This window comes from Garra rufa, chromosome 5 (assembly GCF_049309525.1).
Source record: "Garra rufa chromosome 5, GarRuf1.0, whole genome shotgun sequence".
Lineage (NCBI taxonomy): Eukaryota > Metazoa > Chordata > Actinopteri > Cypriniformes > Cyprinidae > Garra > Garra rufa.
The window spans coordinates 55943560-55968229 of record NC_133365.1 but is presented as its reverse complement, the minus strand read 5'-3'; the positions used below and the strand labels follow the sequence as shown (position 1 = coordinate 55968229).

Here is a 24670-nt window from a genome sequence, read left to right as displayed (position 1 = left end):
GCACTCACATAAAATGAATAAAAAGGCTTTAGTTATTCAAGCTTAATTTCTTACCACAATAAGATGCAATGAAATCCAAAAATTGTTGTTTTTTTTTACTAATTTGTGCTGCTGACTCCTTTCTCACTAAATATGATGTATTTTGTAGCATTTTTACTTTTGAAGAACATTAATGAGGTGAAAATTAACCCTCAAACAGCAGAAAAACACTACAATCTGAGCCAGACTACAACTATTTGTTTAATTCTTAGGCCTTTTTCACATGCACAAATGATTCTGAAGACATTGTTTTTTAAAGCCTAATCCGGATTTACACTTTTTCCATTCCTTTGCAGATTGTAAACAAAATAGTGCATTTTGAAAAACACAGTTTTGACTCATTTCAAAAAGTGCATCAAAATTTGTGAACAAACTCTCCGGGATGCATCATCTCAGCATCATCAAATTATGTAATATTAGACCTTTTTGTTGCAAAACATCAGATATTTTCTTAAAGATGCAGAGCTGTGTATTTTGGTAGTACGTTAATGCTGGAAACACACTAAAAAGGACAAACTAATCCATGCAAACATGTCATTTGTGAGCACTGACCTGGCTTGAACTGGATCCTGACTCCTGCGTCATTCTGAATCTTCTTGATCATCTCTCCGTTTCTGCCAATGACGATTCCCACTGCGAACCTGGGCACTGCAACCTGTGTGAGTAAACAGCAAACCAACAATGAACAAAGAGGCTTGTCTGGTTTATATCAGCTCTAAATGAAGCCGGAGCTGATCTTACGTCGATGCTGCTGCCCAGTCTGGAGCCGAAGTCGCTGCGGCCGCTCCTGAAATCTCCCTGATCCTTTTCCCTGATGATCTCGACCACCAGCTCCCGCGCTTGCTGTAGTCAACACACTCTTAGAGTCAGACACACGGCTCAAACCGCACATAATTGCAGATCTGTGACTGCACTGCTGTTAAACTGACTGACCTGAACTTTATAAGGGTCTCCAGTGATTCTCAAGGGTTTGTCTGATCCAGTGGGCATCGGGTCGTCCTGAATCATGATCATCTTTACTCCTGTCCTCTCCTATGGGTAAGCAACATTCATTTACAATTAAAATTTTAACCTTATTAACTGCATGATGTGCCGATTAATTTTAACCCAATTAGCAAATTAATTGCACATCAATTTCGGCTGAGAAATGAACCCCAAAATAAGTCTTTATTGAGTTAAATTAGACAAGCACTTAATGGACATTACAAAAAAAGTTGCTTTTTGAATATTAAAATATCAAATGATTTCTGAAAATGAAATGATACGCCTAATATGAAACTAAAAGTCACTGTCTTAATAAGTCACTGAATTATTTACTCAATCCATTTGTTCAAACAGCTGATTCATTCAGAAATGAAGCAAATAACTGTCTTTATGAATGAGTCACTGAATCATTGACTCACTTGAATTGAGTCACTGAATCACTAACTCACTTGAATTGTTAAAATGGCTGATTCAATTAGAAACAGTGAATCAGTGACTCTGAAAATGATTCACTGAATCATTGTCGCACTTGATTTGTTAAAACAGCTGATTCATTCAGAAATGAAGCTACTGACTCTATGAATGAGTCACTGAATCATCGACTCACTTGAATTGAGTCATTGAATCATTGACTCACTTGAATTGTTAAAACAGCCGATTCATTCAGTAACAAAGCAATTGACTGTCTTTAAGAATGAGTCACTGAATCATTGACTCACTTGAATTGAGTCATTGAATCATTGACTCACTTGAATTGTTAAAACAGCCGATTCATTCAGTAACAAAGCAATTGACTGTCTTTAAGAATGAGTCACTGAATCATTGACTCACTTGAATTGAGTCATTGAATCATTGACTCACTTGAATTGTTAAAACAGCCGATTCATTCAGTAACAAAGCAATTGACTGTCTTTAAGAATGAGTCACTGAATCATTGACTCAATTGAATTGTTAAAATGGCTGATTCAATTAGAAACAGTGAATCAGTGACTCTGCAAATGATTCACTGAATCATTGTCACACTTGATTTGTTAAAACAGCCGATTCATTCATAAATGAAGCAAATGACTGTCTTTATGAATGACTCACTGAATCATCGACTCGCTTGATTTGTTAAAACGGCCGATTTGTTCATAAACAAATTAATTGACTGTTAATGATTCACTGAATTATTAGCTCAACATTCATTTGCAATTAAAATTTTAACCTAATTAACTGCATGATGTGCCGATTAATTTTAACCCAATTAGCAAATTAATTGTACATCAATTTTTGTTGAGAAATGATCCCCAAAATAAGTCTTTGAGTTAAATTAGACAAGCACTTAATGGACATTACAAAAAAAGTTGCTTTTTGAATATTAAAATATAAAATGATTTCTGAAAATGAAATGATACGCCTAATATGAAACTAAAAGTCACTCCCTTAATAAGTCATTGAATTATTTACTCAATCCATTTGTTCAAACAGCTGATTCATTCAGAAATGAAGCAAATGACTGTCTTTATGAATGAGTCACTGAATCATTGACTCACTTGAATTGTTAAAACAGCCGATTCATTCAGTAACAAAGCAAATGACTGTCTTTAAGAATGAGTCACTGAATCACTGACTCACTTGAATTGTTAAAATGGCTGATTCAATTAGAAACAGTGAATCAGTGACTCTGCAAATGATTCACTGAATCATTGTCACACTTGATTTGTTAAAACAGCTGATTCATTCATAAATGAAGCAAATTACTGTCTTTATGAATGACTCACTGAATCATCGACTCGCTTGATTTGTTAAAACGGCCGATTCGTTCAGAAACAAAGTAATTGACTGTTAATGATTCACTGAATTATTAGCTCACTTGATTTTTTCAAACTTCTGACTCATTCAGAAATGAAGCAAATGACGCTCTTTATGAATGAGCCACTGAATCCCTGACTCACTCAATTCATTCAAATCCATAGATTCATAGATAGTTCTGCTATGGCTTTGACTGGAAATCGAGCAAAAACTGACAATATCATGTCTCAAATGTAACGATGAACTGAGCTTTCGTAATATTGTATAAATAAATGTTACTTTTGAACATTACAAGAATTTTTTTAGTGAAACAAATGGCTGAATCACAATTAGCAGCTTATCAATTCTAACACATCTCATTTTCAATTTTAGATATTTTAGAATTGCAAACCAACCTGCAGCTGTTTGATGGTGTCGCCTCCTTTCCCGATGACCAGGCCTACTTTACTGGCCGGGATCAGGATCTCCTGGACGGCGCTGTTCCCATCCATCTGATTATGGAAGCCCGGTCCGTTCCGACACCGGTCCACGATCTGCCCCAACAACCTCTTGGCCTGCCTGATGAACACGAACGACAGCAGAAAAAATAAATCACTTGAGCTCATTTAGTGCATCCAGAAACTCTGACTAATAAAGCAGAATCTGAAAGTGCTGAAGGGTTCAACTGTGGTGCGTTCTTACTCGATGCTTTCTGGGGTCCCAGTCAGGGTGCAAGGCCTATCCATCATACCTCCACTGTCTGTGGGGGTGACACGACAAATAATTGCAAACAAATTAAAAAAAAAACGCAAACTGTTGGACTCAGTTCATTTCTCAAATGCATACATTTAATTATTTTTTATTAACATTTATTGAAAATTTATATATTTTATTACACATTTCATTATAAAATTTAAAGTTTCATCATGCAATGCCAAGTTATTATAAATTAAAATCAATTACTTAGGAATGTGTACCATCAATTTATCAAATGCATATTTTTTTATTAACATTTATTGAATATCAATCTAATATTTTTATTACTCATCATTATAACATTAAAATAGTTTTATTATTATACAATTTATTTACAATTTTATTTCGATTCATGCATAACGATAAGGATATCTGGAAACAATTTAGCATGAATGCAATTGAAAAAATGATTATAAACTAAAATCAATTACTTAGGAATCTGTACCTTTAATTTCTTAAACGCATAAAATTATTTATTAACATTTATTGAAAATTAATATATTTTTATCACACATTTCATTATAACATTTAAATAGTTTCATTATTATAATATTTTTGTTTACAATTTTATTTAAATTTATGCATAACAATAAGGATATTTCACAACAATTTAGCATAAATGCAATGTCAAATTATTATAAATTAAAATCAATTACTTAGGAATGTGTACCATCAATTTATCAAATGCATAAATTATTTTTATTAACATTTATTGAAAATTTGATTTTTTCATAACGCTAAGGATATTTGGAAACAATTTAGCATAAATGCAACAGCATAAATTATTATAAATAAACTTAAAGAATTTGCATCAATTTCTCAAAAATATTCTACTCTCAAATATTACTATAACTATAATTATTATTAATTAAATATTTTTTACTTATATTATACATCTACAAAAAAATGTGTATAAATTATTATAATATTTTTGTTTACAATTTTATTTAAATTTATGCATAACAATGAGGATTTCACAACAATTTAGCATAAATGCAATGTCAAATTATTATAAATTAAAATCAATTACTTAGGAATGTGTACCATCAATTTATCAAATGCATAAATTATTTTTATTAACATTTATTGAAAATTAGATTTTTTCATAACGCTAAGGATATGTGGAAACAATTTAGCATAAATGCAACAGCATAAATTATTATAAATAAACTTAAAGAATTTGCATCAATTTCTCAAAAATATTCTACTCTCAAATATTACTATAACTATAATTATTATTAATTAAATATTTTTTACTTATATTATACATCTACAAAAAAATGTGTATAAATTATTATAATATTTTAATAGCTTCATTACTATTTTTTTTTTTTAATTACCGTCTTGTTTACATCTGCATTTTGTAGATGCTTTTACATAATTTGACTTCTAGCTTTTCCTGGAAGTCGAACCAACATTCGCCTCACTCTGTGTTTTTATAGAGGTAATTAAAGAAGAAGAATTAAAGATGAAGAACCGTATTCAGATGAGAACGTACCAGCAGCGATCTGGATCTTACAGTTGGATTCCAGCTGAATTCTTGTGATCTGTTCACCGCCCCGTCCAATGACTGCCGGACAACAAAAACACACAGATCAGATTATATTCTGACAAAAACTGCATGCATACTATTTAAAAAAAAATTAAAATAAAGAAAATTAAATAAAAATGCAGAGTTCAACTACTAAAAGGCCAAAACTTTTATGCATTCGTTTTTTTTTTTTTTAAGATTTTTTTTTTCAGAATTTTTAATGAAAAAAAGTTTTTAAAAAACAACAGTAAGTGCTTTTTTTTCTTTTAGAAAAAAAAAATGCTATTTGAAAAAAAAAAAAAATGTTGTTCTAAATGTTGGTAGGACTTCAAAAAAAAAAAAATCTGTCAACATTTTTAGAGCATTCATTAAATAATAATAGTAAAAAAAAAAATATTAAATACAATTTTATATATTTTATTTATATCTATTTATCCATGGTACTTACTGAATCCAACCATCTTATCAGGCACTTTGAAGTCTTCTGTAATTATAGCCCTAAACAAACACATAACAACATAATCATTACAGCTGTGCTTACAAATGCATGTTTATTAATCTAAAACTATAATAAATAGGAGTTTTAATAAATAAAAGCACTCACCTTGTACCATGTACCATTGCGCCCAGCTGGTTAGCCACTTCACAGAAACAGAATGAAAAATAGATTCATGTTAATTACTGAGAAATACACAGAACATCATCACAGTCTGCCAGAAGAAACTTCAAATCTTATAAAAGTCCATCAAACTTTACGTTGGCTTGAAAAAGCCTGATCAGCAAGTGTGAAAAAGTGTAAAAAGTTTTAGAAATTGTAGAAATGTTATGGTTTTCAGTCCAAAAAAGATTGAAGTTTAAAGTCGTTTTAAAGCTTGAATGTTTTGAAGGCAATACAGTCTGTCAGATGATGGATAGATAGCATGTTTTAGCATGTTGCTAACATGTTTCCAACCTATTTAACAAGTTACTGACATGTAGCTAGAATGACTAACAAGTTACTAGCATGTTGCCAGCATGTTTCTAACATGTTTAACATGTTTTATAGCGTGTTACTAGCATGTTGTAGCATCATTAACATTTTGCTAGCATGTTGCTAGCATGATTAACATGTTAACGTGTTTCTAACATGTTTAACGTCAATAGCGTGTTACTAGCATGTTGTAGCATCATTAACATGTTGCTAACATGTTTCTAGCATGTTGCTAGCATGATTAGCATGTTGTTAACGTGTTTCTAACATGTTTAACATGTCAATAGCGTGTTACTAGCATTTTGTAGCATCATTAACATGTTGCTAGCATGTTTCTAGCATGTTGCTAGCATGATTAGCATGTTGTTAACGTGTTTCTAACATGTTTAACATGTCAATAACGTGTTACTAGCATGTAGTAACCTCATTAACATGTTGCTAGCATGTTTCTAGCATGATTAGCATGTTGTAAACAAGTTTCAAACATGAACATGTTACCAATGTGTAGCTAAAATAAATAGAATGTTGCTAGCATGATGTTAGCATTACTAGCATGATTAACAAGTTACTAGCATGATTAGCATGTTAACTTTTCTAACCTAATTAGTATGTTGTTAACATGTTTCTAGCATGATTAGCATTTTGTTAACTTTTCTAACATGATTAACCTGTTCCTAGCATGTTGCTAGCATGATTAGAATGTCGTTAGCATGATGTTAGCATGATTAACAAGTTACTAGCATGTTTATAGCCTGATTACCATGTTGTTAACATGTTTCAAGCATGATCAGGAAGTTATTAGCATGCTATTAGCATGATTAGCCTGTTACTAACATGTTGCCAGCATGATGTTAACATTACTAGTATGATTAACAAGTTACTAGCATGATTAGCATGTTAACTTGTCTAACCTAATTAGTATGTTGCTAACATGTTTCTAGCATGATTAGGAAGTTAATAGCATGCTGTTAGCATGATTAGCATGTTTTTAACATGATGAACCTGTTACTAGCATTATTAGAATGTCGTTAGCATTAGTAGCCCGTTGTTAGCATGATTAACAAGTTACTAGCATGTTTATAGCCTGATTACCATGTTGTTAACATGTTTCTAGCATGATCAGGAAGTTATTAGCATGCTATTAGCATGATTAGCATATTGTCAGCATGTTTCTAACATGATTAGCCTGTTACTAACATGTTGCCAGCATGATTTTAACAGTACTAGTATGATTAACATGTTACTAGCATGATTAACATGTCGTTAACATGATATAAAAATAATCACTGCATTTAAACACATCATGGTTAAAAAAGTCATAATCTATTTAAAATTGTTTTTATTTGTAATCTTTGACTTAAACAATAGATTAAACATAAAAACTAATTTAAATCGATTGAGTTTAACGTTGAGGCCAGTGTTGAACCGTGACGTGTTTGGGGTTGTGATTGTGTCTTTATTCGGGTGTTTGAAGTCGACTCGGGTCTCAGCTGCGGCACACAAACAGGTTTCACTTCCTGAAACGTCCCACACTCGCTGCTTTCTGACGTTTGCTACCTCTTTCGCAAGCGCTTCAAGAACACAAGAACCAATCAGTGTCTGGTGTGGAAACTAAACGCTGTCAAAGGTCAAGATCTGCATTGATTTGAGCCTCACAGTCGCCTCACATCTGTCTCCTCCACTGTATTAGAGACACACATGTGACTCACAGCAGACACAATCATTAACAAACACACACTGATTCTCATTTAGCTCACCTCAGAAAACTAACTTACTACTCTTCAAACTCCAGTTCATCTATCGAAATCATGCTAACAATATGCTAATCATGCTAGAATTGTGCTAGTAACTTGCTAGTCATGCTAGTCATGCTAGTAACTTGCTCATCATGCTAGAAACACGCTAGCAACTTGCTAACCATGCTAGAAACACGCTAGCAACTTGCTAACCATGCTAGAAACACGCTAGCAACTTGCTAACCATGCTAGAAACACGCTAGCAACTTGCTAACCATGCTAGAAACACGCTAGCAACTTGCTGATCATGCTAGAAACACGCTAGCAACTTGCTGATCATGCTAGAAACATGCTAGCAACTTGCTGATCATACTAGAAACACGCTAGCAACTTGCTAATCATGCTAGAAACACACTAGCAACTTGCTAATCATGCTAGCAACTTGATAATCATGCTAGCAACTTGATAATCATGCTAGCAACTTGATAATCATGCTAGCAACTTGCTAATCATGCTAGAAACATGCTAGCAACTTGCTAATCATGCTAGAATAATGCTAACAACATGCTAGTAACATGTTAATCATGTTAGACATATGCTAGAAACATGCTAGCAACTTGGTAATCATTAGAATGATGCTAATAACTCACTAGAGTTAGAGTCATGTTAACAACATGCTAGTAACATAATCATGCTAGAAACATGCTAACAACTTGGTAATCATGCTAACAACTTGGTAATCATGTTAACAACTTGGTAATCATGCTAGAAACACGCTAGCAACTTGCTAATCCTGCTAGAAACACGCTAGCAACTTGCTAATCCTGCTAGAAACACGCTAGCAACTTGCTAATAATGCTAGAAACACGCTAGCAACTTGCTAATAATGCTAGAAACACGCTAGCAACTTGCTAATCATGCTAGAAACACGCTAACAACTTGTTCATCCTGGTAGAAGCACGCTAGCAACTTGCTAATCATGCTAGAAACATGCTAGCAACTTAATCATGCTAGAAACACACTAGCAACTTGCTAATCATGCTAGAAACATGCTATCTGTCTATATTCATCTAGCTAGCTATCAAATATTAAGCTTAAACTTTTGTAAATTGTTCAAACTTTCTCAAGCCAACTTCAAAAGGCTGGTCTTGACAAACTGTGTATCTAGTTAATGCTGCAACACCAACACACTACGTCTGTCACAGGTGTGTGTTTACATTCAATTTAATGATCCGTTTCATAAATAAAGACATGAGGACGTACCTCCTTCATCCAGCGAGCGTTTCTGGCCTCCATAGCCGTACAGTGAGGCGTCCACGACTGGAGACGAGTTGTTCAGATGCTGCATCTGCTCTCCCCCCATTTTAGCAATCTGTAAGACATCAGAGCAAACCACAGACTGTTTTTCATTTACAACAGTCATTTAACACACATATACATATATATATATATATATATATATATATATTTTTTTTTTTTTTTTTTTTTTTTCCAGACACACACAGATAATATTTGTTAAAATACACACACATACAAAAAAGTATTTAAATTACTACATTTTGTACATAATTATATAAATAATAAAATTTGTATATTTAATTAAAAATTTGTTAATATACACACAATTTGCAAAAAAAGTAAAAAAAATTATCATTTTCTATATATTTAAAATAATAAACTTGTTTCATTTATTTTTAAGTGAAACTTTGTTTAAATATATATACACGTAGATAACTTGAATAAAAAAAAATCCATGACATTTTATATATAATCTTTTAAATAATAAATTTTGTATATTCAAATTCAAAATTGTTATATATACACACACAATTCGCAAAAAATAACATATACATATATATATATATATATATATATATATATATATATATAATTACTTAAAATGCTAAACTTTGTAAAATATGATAAGAATTGTTAAAATATACACAGTTTGCAAAAAATAATTTAATTAATTATTAAAATTTTATATATAAGAAAATTAAAAATTTTATATATTTAAGCTATATATTTAAGCTAAAATGTATTAAAATATATATACACATACACAAAAGTAAATAATTATTTGCCGTTTCAGCAATGCATTGCATTTTTTTTTTGTCAGGAACGCATTATGAAACATTATGAAGCATCTTTTATTTATAAAGTATTTATAAATTTACTGGAGGTGAGCGCCTCGTTCCAGTATCTCACATTGAAGAGCAGTGTTTCAAACAAATCACACTAACCTGAAACATAGATTAGAAAAATCAATAAATAAATAAATAATTGGTTAATGTGTAATCTATTTCAAATTATTATAATTTCAAATTATCTCTCAATATTTAGATTAATAAAAAAGTAACAAGTATTTAATTATCATTTTTAAATTATTTGTGTTTAATGTGTAATTTGAAAATTTAAATAATTTCAAAATTTGTTTCAAATAAAATTACATTTATTTATTTACGGTGGTTTATGTATTTTTTTTGTTAGAAATATTTTGTTTTATCATACTGGACAGGTTTTGAGCAATCATGAGTTATAAAAAGAATTTAATTCAACGGAATTGAACTAAATTCCATTCATTACAATGGAGCTAACACTGGTAATTCTCCATTTATTTGTTCTTATAAATGTCGTAGAATGATTTTTTTCAAATACATTTTACACACACATTCCAGTATCATGCATTGAAGAGCAGTGTTTTAAACAAATCACTAAAACATAGATTAGAAAAATCTGAACAATTCATTCTAAGAATTAAACTGTCATTTGCCAGCATTAATACGGTGAATGGTGCACAACAGAGAAGCAATGCTTCTAATGCTGTTCAACTCAAAGCAAGAGGCCATTTTGAGGAGAAAGACTGGAGCGGGGCAGAAAGAGAGACCGACAGAGAGAGACAGGCCCGTCCGTCTCCACCTCTTCCCTCCGGCTAAACCCTCTTTCTGGGGAATGCTGGGAAGGAATGCCAGCTATGCGAGCGCCGGGATAAACGAGCGACCCGAGGGAACGACTCCAGAGAAACGCAGGAGAAGGTAAACAGCAGTTGGAGGAATTCAGACGAACAACTGGCCACTTGTTGCCCACTCCAGCCGGACGACACAAGGAGCGGACCCAATGTAGGTCAATGGAGCGCATTAGTTACCCATGATGCAACCCAACAGGAGCAGCAAAGTCAGCGCAACAATGGGTGGAGAAACGAGACCGTTCACTTTTACACGCTCACGGATTAATGCTAATCACCGCCTGCTTTGATTGTTTCAGCGCTGACTAATTAAATGAAACTTGATGTGAGACAGCTTTTGGGTTCGTTCAGACACAGAATAGATGCATTAAAAGTTCTAACAAAATAGTTTTTAGTAAAAGAACAAGACTTTGCAAATGCTTGAAAACTCTTAAAATACACAAATTATTTTGTCAGGTTTTTCACAATTATTATTGAAGATATCTAAGCAATTAAAATTAAAATATTACGTTTCAGATGCAGGTCATGCATTTATGGAGTGCCATCAGGTGTCAAAAATACTAGTTGTAAAATAAAAAATAAATAAATAAAAAAAACCTGTAAAATATATTTAGCTTTTTTTTCCATGTCAGATGCTGTTTGGACTGAATTTTGTTGACGAATATGAATGTCACTTTTTATTTGAAAATAAAAGTATGCAAGTAAAAAAAATTGAATTTGCTTTCTTTTTTTCCAGAGTAATATTTATGCAGTTTATGCAGTAAAATTTAGTTAAATTCCACTCATTCCAAATGGGGTTCTTGATCTTATAGTTTCATGCAAATTTCTGAAAATTAAAAAAAAAAAAAAAAATTATATACAAATAAATAATTAAATTCTAAAATTATAATAACTTTTTTTCCTGGATTTTCTCAATATTTAGATTAATAAAATGTGATTAATATAAAATGTGATTAAAAAATATAATTGTTTCAATTATATATACATATATATTTTTATGGTTAATGAGTAATTTTACATTTCAAATAATTTCAAACAATTTGTTTCAAATAAATAATTTAATTAATTTTAAAAAAAATTATATATATATATTTTTTTTTTTTTTTTTTTTTTTTTTTTTTTCTGGTGGTTAATGTGTTTTTTTGTTAGAAATATATTTTTCTGTTTTACCATGTTGGACTGGTTTTGAGCAATGCTGAGTTATAAAAAGGAATTAAATTCAACGGAATGAAACTAAAATCCTTTAATTTTTTTTATTACATTTTAATAAATATTAATATTTAAATAATATACATTATTTTTTTAAATATATTTTATTTAAAATGTGGTATGATTTATTTATAATTTGAAATTTCAAAAAATTCAAAAAATTTTATTACTAAAAAAAAGGTAAAAATGCAGTAAATAATAAATAAAAAAAGTAAAAGTAAATAATAATGTTCCACATGTCCAGACAGGGAATGTGAAAATACACATAATCTGAATGCATTACGAGGGTTAAAACATGACCGCTGTCATTGCACTACACAGGAGAAGCCGATTATGTAACGCGTCCACAAGCACGTCATCACAAATCAAACACAAACGGCCGCTCGTTTCTATCGCAGGAGAGCAAACTTGAGATAAAGAGAATTGTGTCAGCTCTGGAGCTTCGAGCGGCAGAGACGGGGCTGTAAAATGGGCCTGCGATTCTGGACGTGAGCCCAGGTCTATTTTCTTCCCCGTCAGAGTTGATAAAAACTGAACGCAGAGGCGTGCGGCCCGCGCTCAAACACCAGGAGAAAACTTCAATCCGGCCACAGGTGTCACAGCGCTGCGTTCAAGGACACACGCTTCATGAACGGACGAGACGTGTTTCGAAATGGAGGCTAAACGGCAGGCGTGTGCGCAAACATGTTTAAAACTACACCATTAATCCTTTCAGTCATTGCCATATTAGCAGTAAAACGTGAGAGCGGAACAAAAGAAAAAGATATGAATATATAAAAGATACTAATATATATTAATATTAAAATTCAGGGGTCAAAGAAGTTAAGATGTCCATATCAAACGAAATTTAAAAAAGTGATCTTATGTTCATAGAAACACATTGAATGAAAATGAAATGTTACTTTTAATGTTTCAAACGTTTTTGAACAATAAAATGTCTAAATTTGGTTGGAATAATGTTACATTTTCTTTCAGTGTAACAATATTTATGTAACAATTCAGACAACACGCTTATTCTGACTTGTACAAATTATATATATTATACAAATTAAAATATATAAAAAATAATAATGGAGCTTATTACATTTTATTATGTTTTAAATGAGTAAAAAATTCTGACTGACAAACGGGCAAAACCTAGGATTGTGGCAAATTTTAAAAATGTAGAATTACTAATAGTAACTATAATTCTTTTAAGAATTTATTGTTTGATTAATTAAAATTAATAATTATAATAATATTTGGGGTGAAAGTAATTATTTTAATTTCTTTTAATATGTCATAAACTTATTGATTTTTGTTGTAAATATGCCTGACAAGATTGACATTTTAGTATGTGTCTTCTGTAAATTAGGGAAAACGCTTTTTTTTGCTCAGAAAAACAAAAATGCAATTAAATAAAACAGAAAAAAATTCAATATTTTGTTATGAAAAACAACAACAATTTAAAGCAGTATTACACTTATTGTTTTATGCTAATCTTTGACCCTTATTATATTATAGTATAGCATACCATAGAATAGTATAGCGTGGTATAGTACATTATGGTATAGTACGGTATGGTATGGTATAGTATAGTATAGTATGGTATGGTACATTATGGTATAGTAAGGTACAGTATAGCATAGCCTAGTATAGTGTGGTATAGTATAGTACATTATGGTATGGTGTGGTATGGTATAGTATAGTATTAGTATAGTACAGATAGATAAATAGTAAAATCACTGTAATATACTTTTTAGAGTGAAGTCTTGCTTTTACAATGGCAAAATAATTAAACACAGCATTTTTAGAGAAGTTGGTAATAATAATAACGATCAGAATAAACAATGCCTTTGTCACGTAAGCATTCATTAGTCTAACTGTAGTGATTTACAACTGCCAAACAATGTGGCAACACCGCATTTTATAACGGCTTTAGACGTGTCTCAACCAATCAGAATTCACAGACATTTGAGTGAAATGACAGCTGCTTACATAAACTAATGAATACACATCCATCCCACAAACTGACCCATATTAACTAGTATTACATCATCAAAAACGTCCAAGCTTAAATATCTTTTATAAAATGGATAATTACATCTGTATGTTTTACAAACAGCACAAATCTAGAACAATGTATTGTGATAACGGATTTTTCATAAAGTGATCAAACCTGCACAAGCATGAGGTGATACTGTAGAAAGCTGAAGACACGCAGTCTGTCAGTACAGTATCGGGCTCTGCTCAGCCTGACAGGCCTTAACCGAGCATCGATCCATCAGGCGCCTGCTTACAAGCGCCGACACTCAGGAGATTTACAATGAAGTCATGCAGAGACAACAACTCTACACTGAACTTTAACATCTCAAAACATGTCTAAAAACGTATTAACATCTCAGAATGGGTTAAGAAAATATACGGGATGCAACTGTTTGCTACCTGTATGACAAAGCAAAACTCGAAATCGCACCCGTGTTTCCGAATAAGCGATGATAATAATAGCATATTCATGCCATTTACAGTTTACGGCTCCAGTCTGGTTTTTCATGTTATGCAAACGTGGCGCGGCACACGCACGCATGACTGACTCCTCTCAAAGTGTCTCATATTCACAGCTCCAGCTTCTCTCTCGAATACTGACACGCGTGTGTCATGACAGCTGCATGTCGCTGCTTACTGTACAGCTCTCAGCGAATCAATGACTTCAGCCATCAACTCAACTACCACCAGAGTTTATGTGGTATATAGTGGAATGTCTGCAAGATACTTTGACATTTACCAAGTATTATGTACTATGTAACGGTAAAAGGAAGATTTTTGAGTATTAAAAGTGCTCATACAAAAAATACACTACACGCCATACTATATGTAATGGTGAAATGACGATTATGAGTATTAAAAGTGCTCATATGAGCAGATATACTACATGCAATACTATATATGTAACGGTAAAAGTACTATTTTGAGTATGCTGGGTTTAAATGTGTTGCAACTTGCTTGACCAATTTAATAAACAAATCTAGAAGTCAAGTGCATTAAATAATAGCCTACGTTGTTTATAATACGTTGAGTTTAAACGTGAATATGTTTAGTATTATTGTATTAGTGTACTGTGATAAAAGAGTATCCCAATGCTGAAAAAGCACGTTTGGATTTGAAATTAAAATAACGGATAAATGGTGTGTTTGTGGTAAACACCCGCGGATCAGGAACGGACTGCAAACGCGTTCTGTGTGGAAGCAAAACGAGTCCGTGCTGCCTCTGCACCGCATACGTAACGCACACGGACTGCATACGCACTGCAGACGGAGTATGTGTGAAACAGGCGTGATACTTTATTTTGGTTTGCAAACTTTGCACTACAAGGTTGAAAAATGTTTTGTTTATTTTTTATAATTGAGTGCTTTTCTGCTCAGAAACTTGAAATGGCTGTGCACTTTAATAAAAAAATAGTTTATTTTGATAATACTATTTAACTATGATGTGGATAAAACATGTGAAGGCTACTGTAGCTCTACCTCCACCACATCTGTTGTCATTTGATACATTTATATTGCTGCACTAAAATGTATTTTTCTCATTTGTGACAGTTCAGTTAAATGTCACTTCAAATAACGAATAAAAATAAAGTTGCAAAAAATTATGCAATGATATTTTTGTCAAACTTTTCAGAGAATAACTGAAAACGTACTTTATTTTGGTATATCGTGATATATATCGTTATCGTGATATAAAATAATCCATATCGTGATACATGATTTTTCCATATCGCCCAGCACTACTATATGTAATGGTGAAATGACGATTGTGAGTATTAAAAGTGCTCATCTGAGCAGATATACTACATGCAATACTATATGTAATGGTGAAATGACGATTATGAGTATTAAAAGTGCTCATCTGAGCAGATATACTACATGCAATACTATATGTAATGGTGAAATGACGATTATGAGTATTAAAAGTGCTCATCTGAGCAGATATACTACATGCAATACTATATGTAATGGTGAAAGTACTATTTTGAGTATTAAAAGTGCTCATATGAGCAGATATACTACATGCAATACTATATGTAATGGTGAAATGACGATTATGAGTATTAAAAGTGCTCATCTGAGCAGATATACTACATGCAATACTACATGTAATGGTGAAATGACGATTATGATTATTAAAAGTGCTCATCTGAGCAGATATACTACATGCAATACTATATGTAATGGTGAAATGACGATTATGAGTATTAAAAGTGCTCATCTGAGCAGATATACTACATGCAATACTATATGTAATGGTGAAAGTACTATTTTGAGTATTAAAAGTGCTCATATGAGCAGATATACTACATGCAATACTATATGTAATGGTGAAATGACGATTATGAGTATTAAAAGTGCTCATCTGAGCAGATATACTACATGCAATACTATATGTAATGGTGAAATGACGATTATGAGTATTAAAAGTGCTCATCTGAGCAGATATACTACATGCAATACTATATGTAATGGTGAAATGACGATTATGAGTATTAAAAGTGCTCATCTGAGCAGATATACTACATGCAATACTATATGTAATGGTGAAATGACGATTATGAGTATTAAAAGTGCTCATCTGAGCAGATATACTACATGCAATACTATATGTAATGGTGAAATGACGATTATGAGTATTAAAAGTGCTCATCTGAGCAGATATACTACATGCAATACTATATGTAATGGTGAAATGACGATTATGAGTATTAAAAGTGCTCATCTGAGCAGATATACTACATGCAATACTATATGTAATGGTGAAAGTACTATTTTGAGTATTAAAAGTGCTCATATGAGCAGATATACTACATGCAATACTATATGTAATGGTGAAATGACGATTATGAGTATTAAAAGTGCTCATCTGAGCAGATATACTACATGCAATACTATATGTAATGGTGAAATGACGATTATGAGTATTAAAAGTGCTCATCTGAGCAGATATACTACATGCAATACTATATGTAATGGTGAAATGACGATTATGAGTATTAAAAGTGCTCATCTGAGCAGATATACTACATGCAATACTATATGTAATGGTGAAATGACGATTATGAGTATTAAAAGTGCTCATCTGAGCAGATATACTACATGCAATACTATATGTAATGGTGAAAGTACTATTTTGAGTATTAAAAGTGCTCATATGAGCAGATATACTACATGCAATACTATATGTAATGGTGAAAGTACTATTTTGAGTATTAAAAGTGCTCATATGAGCAGATATACTACATGCAATACTATATGTAATGGTGAAATGACGATTATGAGTATTAAAAGTGCTCATCTGAGCAGATATACTACATGCAATACTATATGTAACGGTGAAATGACGATTATGAGTATTAAAAGTGCTCATATGAGCAGATATACTACATGCAATACTATATGTAATGGTGAAAGTACTATTTTGAGTATTAAAAGTGCTCATATGAGCAGATATACTACATGCAATACTATATGTAACGGTAAAAGTACTATTTTGAGTATTAAAATTGCTCATATGAGCAGATATACTACATGCAATACTATATGTAACGGTGAAATGACGATTATGAGTATTAAAAGTGCTCATATGAGCAGATATACTACATGCAATACTATATGTAATGGTGAAAGTACTATTTTGAGTATTAAAAGTGCTCATATGAGCAGATATACTACATGCAATACTATATGTAATGGTGAAATGACGATTATGAGTATTAAAAGTGCTCATATGAGCAGATATACTACATGCAATACTATATGTAATGGTAAAAGTACTATTTTGAGTATTAAAAGTGCTCATATGAGCAGATATACTACATGCAATACTATATGTAACGGTAAAAGTACTATTTTGAGTATTAAAATTGCTCATATGAGCAGATATACTACATGCAATACTATATGTAATGGTGAAATGACGATTATGAGTATTAAAAGTGCTCATATGAGCAGATATACTACATGTAATGGTGAAAGTACTATTTTGAGTATTAAAAGTGCTCATCTGAGCAGATATATTACATGCAATACTATATGTAATGGTGAAAGTACCATTTTGAGTATTAAAAGTGCTCATCTGAGCAGATATATTACATGCAATACTATATGTAATGGTGAAAGTACTATTTTGAGTATTAAAAGTGCTCATCTGAGCAGATATATTACATGCAATACTATATGTAATGGTGAAAGTACCATTTTGAGTATTAAAAGTGCTCATATGAGCAGATATACTACATGCAATACTATATGTAATGGTGAAATGACGATTATGAGTATTAAAAGTGCTCATATGAGCAAATATACTACATGCAATACTACATGTAATGGTGAAATGACGATTATGAGTATTAAAAGTGCTCATATGAGCAAATATACTACATGCAATACTATATGTAATGGTGAAAGTACCATTTTGAGTATTAAAAGTGCTCATATGAGCAGATATACTACATGCAATACTATATGTAATGGTGAAATGATGATTATGAGTATTAAAAGTGCTCATATGAGCAAATATACTACATGCAATACTACATGTAATGGTGAAATGACGATTATGAGTATTAAAAGTGCTCATATGAGCAAATATACTACATGCAATACTACATGTAATGGTGAAATGACGATTATGAGTATTAAAAGTGCTCATATGAGCAGATATACTACATGCAATACTACATGTAATGGTGAAATGACGATTATGAGTATTAAAAGTGCTCATATGAGCAGATATACTACATGCAATACTATATGTAATGGTGAAATGACGATTATGAGTATTAAAAGTGCTCATATGAGCAGATATACTACATGCAATACTACATGTAATGGTGAAATGACGATTATGAGTATTAAAAGTGCTCATATGAGCAGATATACTACATGCAATACTATATGTAATGGTGAAATGACGATTATGAGTCTTAAAAGTGCTCATATGAGCAGATATACTACACGCAATACTATATGTAATGGTGAAATGACGATTATGAGTATTAAAAGTGCTCATCTGAGCAGATATACTACATGCAATACTATATGTAATGGTGAAATGACGATTATGAGTATTAAAAGTGCTCATATGAGCAAATATACTACATGCAATACTACATGTAATGGTGAAATGACGATTTTGAGTATTAAAAGTGCTCATATGAGCAAATATACTACATGCAATACTATATGTAATGGTGAAAGTACCATTTTGAGTATTAAAAGTGCTCATATGAGCAGATATACTACATGCAATACTATATGTAATGGTGAAATGATGATTATGAGTATTAAAAGTGCTCATATGAGCAAATATACTACATGCAATACTACATGTAATGGTGAAATGACGATTATGAGTATTAAAAGTGCTCATATGAGCAAATATACTACATGCAATACTACATGTAATGGTGAAATGACGATTATGAGTATTAAAAGTGCTCATATGAGCAGATATACTACATGCAATACTACATGTAATGGTGAAATGACGATTATGAGTATTAAAAGTGCTCATATGAGCAGATATACTACATGCAATACTATATGTAATGGTGAAATGACGATTATGAGTATTAAAAGTGCTCATATGAGCAGATATACTACATGCAATACTACATGTAATGGTGAAATGACGATTATGAGTATTAAAAGTGCTCATATGAGCAGATATACTACATGCAATACTATATGTAATGGTGAAATGACGATTATGAGTCTTAAAAGTGCTCATATGAGCAGATATACTACACGCAATACTATATGTAATGGTGAAATGACGATTATGAGTATTAAAAGTGCTCATCTGAGCAGATATACTACATGCAATACTATATGTAATGGTGAAATGACGATTATGAGTCTTAAAAGTGCTCATATGAGCAGATATACTACACGCAATACTATATGTAATGGTGAAATGACGATTATGAGTATTAAAAGTGCTCATATGAGCAGATATACTACATGCAATACTATATGTAACGGTAAAAGTACTATTTTGAGTATTAAAATTGCTCATCTGAGCAGATATACTACATGCAATACTATATGTAATGGTGAAATGACGATTATGAGTCTTAAAAGTGCTCATATGAGCAGATATACTACATGCAATACTATATGTAATGGTGAAATGACGATTATGAGTCTTAAAAGTGCTCATATGAGCAGATATACTACACGCAATACTATATGTAATGGTGAAATGACGATTATGAGTCTTAAAAGTGCTCATATGAGCAGATATACTACACGCAATACTATATGTAATGGTGAAATGACGATTATGAGTCTTAAAAGTGCTCATATGAGCAGATATACTACACGCAATACTATATGTAATGGTGAAATGACGATTATGAGTCTTAAAAGTGCTCATATGAGCAGATATACTACATGCAATACTATATGTAATGGTGAAATGACGATTATGAGTCTTAAAAGTGCTCATATGAGCAGATATACTACATGCAATACTATATGTAATGGTGAAATGACGATTATGAGTATTAAAAGTGCTCATATGAGCAGATATACTACATGCAATACTATATGTAATGGTGAAATGACGATTATGAGTATTAAAAGTGCTCATATGAGCAGATATACTACATGCAATACTATATGTAATGGTGAAATGACGATGAGTATTAAAAGTGCTCATATGAGCAGATATACTACATGCAATACTATATGTAATGGTGAAATGACGATTATGAGTATTAAAAGTGCTCATACGAGCAGATATACTACATGCAATGGTACATTTTTACCGTTACGAACAGGATTGCATGTTGATGCAATAAGTGCAGATGAGCACTTTTTGTGGTCTCTATTTTAACATTAAATGTAGTACTGCATGTAGTATACCTTCTGAGATTAAGATTGAGTATTAAAAATGCTCATCTAAGATGCTACACTACACCCAATAATGGTAAAACAAAGATTATCTGTATTTAAAGTGCTTATATGAGGTGATATACTATATGCAATGATATACGCAATGACAAAAAAAGTTTTGCATGTAGTATATCAGCTCAAATGAACACTTTAAATAGTCATACTCATCATTCTACCATTAAATATAGTATTGCATGTAGTATTTCTGCTGGGATCAAGATTATGAGTATTAAAGCTCCTCATCTGAGCTGATACACTACATGCTATATTACATATAATGATAAAATGGCAATTAAAATGATCAAAAGTGCTGATCTTAGCACTACATGCAATACTATATGTAATGGTAAAATAAGTTGTATTTATTAAAAATTAGCAGATATGCTACTAGAAATACTACATGTAAAGGTAAAATGAGGACTCTTAATAATTATAATCCTCATCTCCGCCGATACTATATATAAGACTAAATTGGTGATTAAAATAATTAATCTGATCTGAGCAGATATACTATATGCAATAGCAAAATGATCACTTGTAATTTTATAATCATCATTTCACCATTACATATAGTATTGCATGAGGCTTATCTACTCAGATGAGCACTTTAAATGCTTACAATCTTCATTTTACCATTAAATATTGTATTGCAGGCAGCATTTCAGCTAAGATGAAGATTAAGAGCACACATGAGCAGATATAGCACATGTACAGTACAGTGGTAAAAGCAGTACAGTACTGGTGGTAAAATGGAGATTGAGTATTAAAAGTGTTCATATATACTATATATATAAAATGGTAAAATAATGAGTATAAATGCACTCATTTGAGCAGATATACTACAAGCAGTACTGTAATAATGATAAAATAAAGAATATGAGTATTAAAAGTTCTCATCTGATCAGAAATACTACATGCAATACTATATGTAATGGTGAAATGGTGACTTTTAATAAGTGTAACCACCATTTTACCACTACATATAGTTTTGCATGAAGTAAATCTGCTTAGATGAGCACTTTTAATACTCACAATATTCATTTTACCATTAAATATTGTATTGCAGGCAGTATTTTTACTAAGATGAACATTAAGATCGTTTATATGAGCATATATAGTATATGCAGTATAGTACTGATGGTAAAATGAAGATTATGAGTATTAAAAGTTCTGATCAGAAATACTTCTGACGATTTTAAGTATTAAAAGTGCTCATACAAGCAGATATACTACATGCAATACTATATGCAATGGTGAAATTATCACTTTTAAACATTACAATCATCAAGTTACCACTACATATAGTATTGAATAAAGCATATCTACTCAGATGAGCAGCTTTAATGCTCACAATCTTCATTTTACCATTAAATATTGAAAATGAGGATTATTATCAGCAGATATTCTACATGCAATACTATATGTGATAGTGAAATGAGCACTTTTAATAATTATATTTGTCATTTTAATAAGTATAGTAGTATATTTGCTCAGATGAGCACTTCTAATCATCATTTTGCCATTAAATACAGTACTGCATGCAGCATTTCTTCTGAGATGAAGACTTTAGCATTAAAAGTGTAAAAATACTTTATGCAATGCAGTATGTAAAGGTGTGATGATCAGTTAAATGAGTGTAATCTTCATCTGAGTAGATGTGCTACATGCTGTAGTATGTAGTGGTCATATGAAGCTTGAGTATGAAAGTGCATTGATGTGAGCAGAAGCACAAGGCCTCTGAAGAACACAAGCATGATAATGTGAAACACACACACACACACTGACAGAAGTTCTTTCTCGAGTCCTAAAACTGCTCCGAGCACATGATCACCTCTGAGGATCCACTCCACGAGTGTGTGAGAGAGAGAGAGAGAGTGTGAGCTTTAGCACAAGTGTCAACGTGCACAACAAACTTCTCGCTGCGCACTTTCCGCTCGTTTGCGGCGGACATTTGCCCAAAGCCAGGAGTTTGTTGTGCGTGCGCGCGCGTGTGTGTTCGCGCTGAAGTAAGTTTTAAGATGTGTGTGTATGACAACAACAGGTTGCAGCAGTTTGTTGCTGCTGTTTTTGGAGTTTATGGTCGAGCACACAGCGCTAAAGTTGGTGTTAGTGTTGTCAGCGCGATGTTGTGCGATTCGAACGCGTCTAAATAGTGTTTTACGGTTGTTGTGTTGTGGCCTTAATCTGAGTCTCTGTGTGTGTGTGCGTGTGCTGGAGTTTTTAAAGCTCCTGCAGCACTAGCAGCTAACATGCTACACACTCTCCGTCCAAACGCGCACTCGTCAAACACACTCACGGACACACGCTCATCTTCTCACGCTCGCTCGTGTGTCTACCTGTCGCGCGCGGTGGAACGGGTCCGTGAATCCGTCCGCCTTCATCCCGGGCTGAGCCACCGAGGCCTGTCCCTGCACCAGCTCCGCCATCATCATCATCACACACACTCACACACACGGACACACACAAGCACATAAACACACACGGAGCGTACACTACCGACCCCGGAACAGGAAACGTGCGCGGGAGCACCGCGAGACCTCAGTGGGATGACGAGACTCTGCGAGATTTCACACACGTGGTTCTCACAGCGCTTCACTGCATGGAGCACTAAACTGTACATTATTGTTGATTTATTAACTTATTTAATAAACTTAGTAATATATTTAATTAAATATTTAATTTTTAATTGATTTATGTCTCAGTTTTGTTGCTTTTTTATTATTTTATTTCTAATGTAACTTTTTGCTTTTATTACATTTACTAGAATATAATATGTATGTGTGTATGTATTTTTATGTCAGGCACAAGTATTTTATTGAATGTATTTAATTTTATTTATTTAATTTTTCTCATATAAGCAGATATACTACACCCAATACAAAAATGTAATGGTAAAATGATGATTTTGAGTATTAAAAGTGCTCATATGAGCAGATATACTACATGCAATACTATATGTAATGGTAAAATGATGATTTTGAGTATTAAAAGTGCTCATATGAGCAGATATACTACATGCAATACTATATGTAATGGTTAAATGATGATTATGAATATTAAAAGTGCTCATATGAGCAGATATACTACATGCAATACTATATGTAATGGTAAAATGATGATTTTGAGTATTAAAAGTGCTCATATGAGCAGATATACTACATGCAATACTATATGTAATGGTGAAATGATGATTATGAATATTAAAAGTGCTCATATGAGCAGATATACTACATGCAATACTATATGTAATGGTTAAATGATGATTATGAATATTAAAAGTGCTCATATGAGCAGATATACTACATGCAATACTATATGTAATGGTAAAATGATGATTTTGAGTATTAAAAGTGCTCATATGAGCAGATATACTACATGCAATACTATATGTAATGGTAAAATGATGATTATGAGTTTTAAAATTTTTATGTAACTTTTTGCTTTTATTATATTTACTGTAATATGCATGAGTGTATGTAGATTTATGTAAAAAGTATTTTATTTAATGTATTTCATTTTATTTTGTTCTTGTTTTTCAAACTTTTATATGCAATTTTTGTTTGTATTATATTTATTTTAATATACAATATAAATAAATATTATATAGATATTTTATGTAAAGAAATCTATTATGCTATATAACTTGCATTGCTAATTTTTATATCAATTTTATTTCATTTAATTATTCATTTATGTAATGTATTCATTATTTCTTAGTTTATTGTTTTTAAAATATTTAATTCTTATAAAACTTTTTATTACAGCTGAGTATATTTT

At 31.9% G+C, this 24670-nt stretch overlaps 1 protein-coding gene across 2 annotated transcripts in view; it reads right to left on the bottom strand.

Moving 5' to 3' along the window:
• fubp3 (far upstream element (FUSE) binding protein 3) overlaps nucleotides 1-23363 on the bottom strand; it is a 42638-nt gene extending 19275 nt beyond the window's left edge. Inside the window, exons 1-10 of one of the 2 annotated variants that reach the window (XM_073839615.1) lie at nucleotides 23230-23363; nucleotides 9053-9161; nucleotides 5688-5724; nucleotides 5532-5581; nucleotides 5051-5122; nucleotides 3499-3556; nucleotides 3213-3375; nucleotides 973-1071; nucleotides 781-882; nucleotides 592-694 (exon numbers count right to left, since the gene is read on the bottom strand). In XM_073839615.1, coding sequence (XP_073695716.1) covers nucleotides 592-694; nucleotides 781-882; nucleotides 973-1071; nucleotides 3213-3375; nucleotides 3499-3556; nucleotides 5051-5122; nucleotides 5532-5581; nucleotides 5688-5724; nucleotides 9053-9161; nucleotides 23230-23328 — 892 coding nt within the window. In that variant the 5' untranslated portion in view covers nucleotides 23329-23363. Of the gene's footprint in view, nucleotides 1-591; nucleotides 695-780; nucleotides 883-972; nucleotides 1072-3212; nucleotides 3376-3498; nucleotides 3557-5050; nucleotides 5123-5531; nucleotides 5582-5687; nucleotides 5725-9052; nucleotides 9189-23229 lie in introns of both variants that reach the window. The other variant, XM_073839614.1, reaches the window with a different exon arrangement.
• Between the last annotated feature and the right edge of the window lie 1307 nt (nucleotides 23364-24670).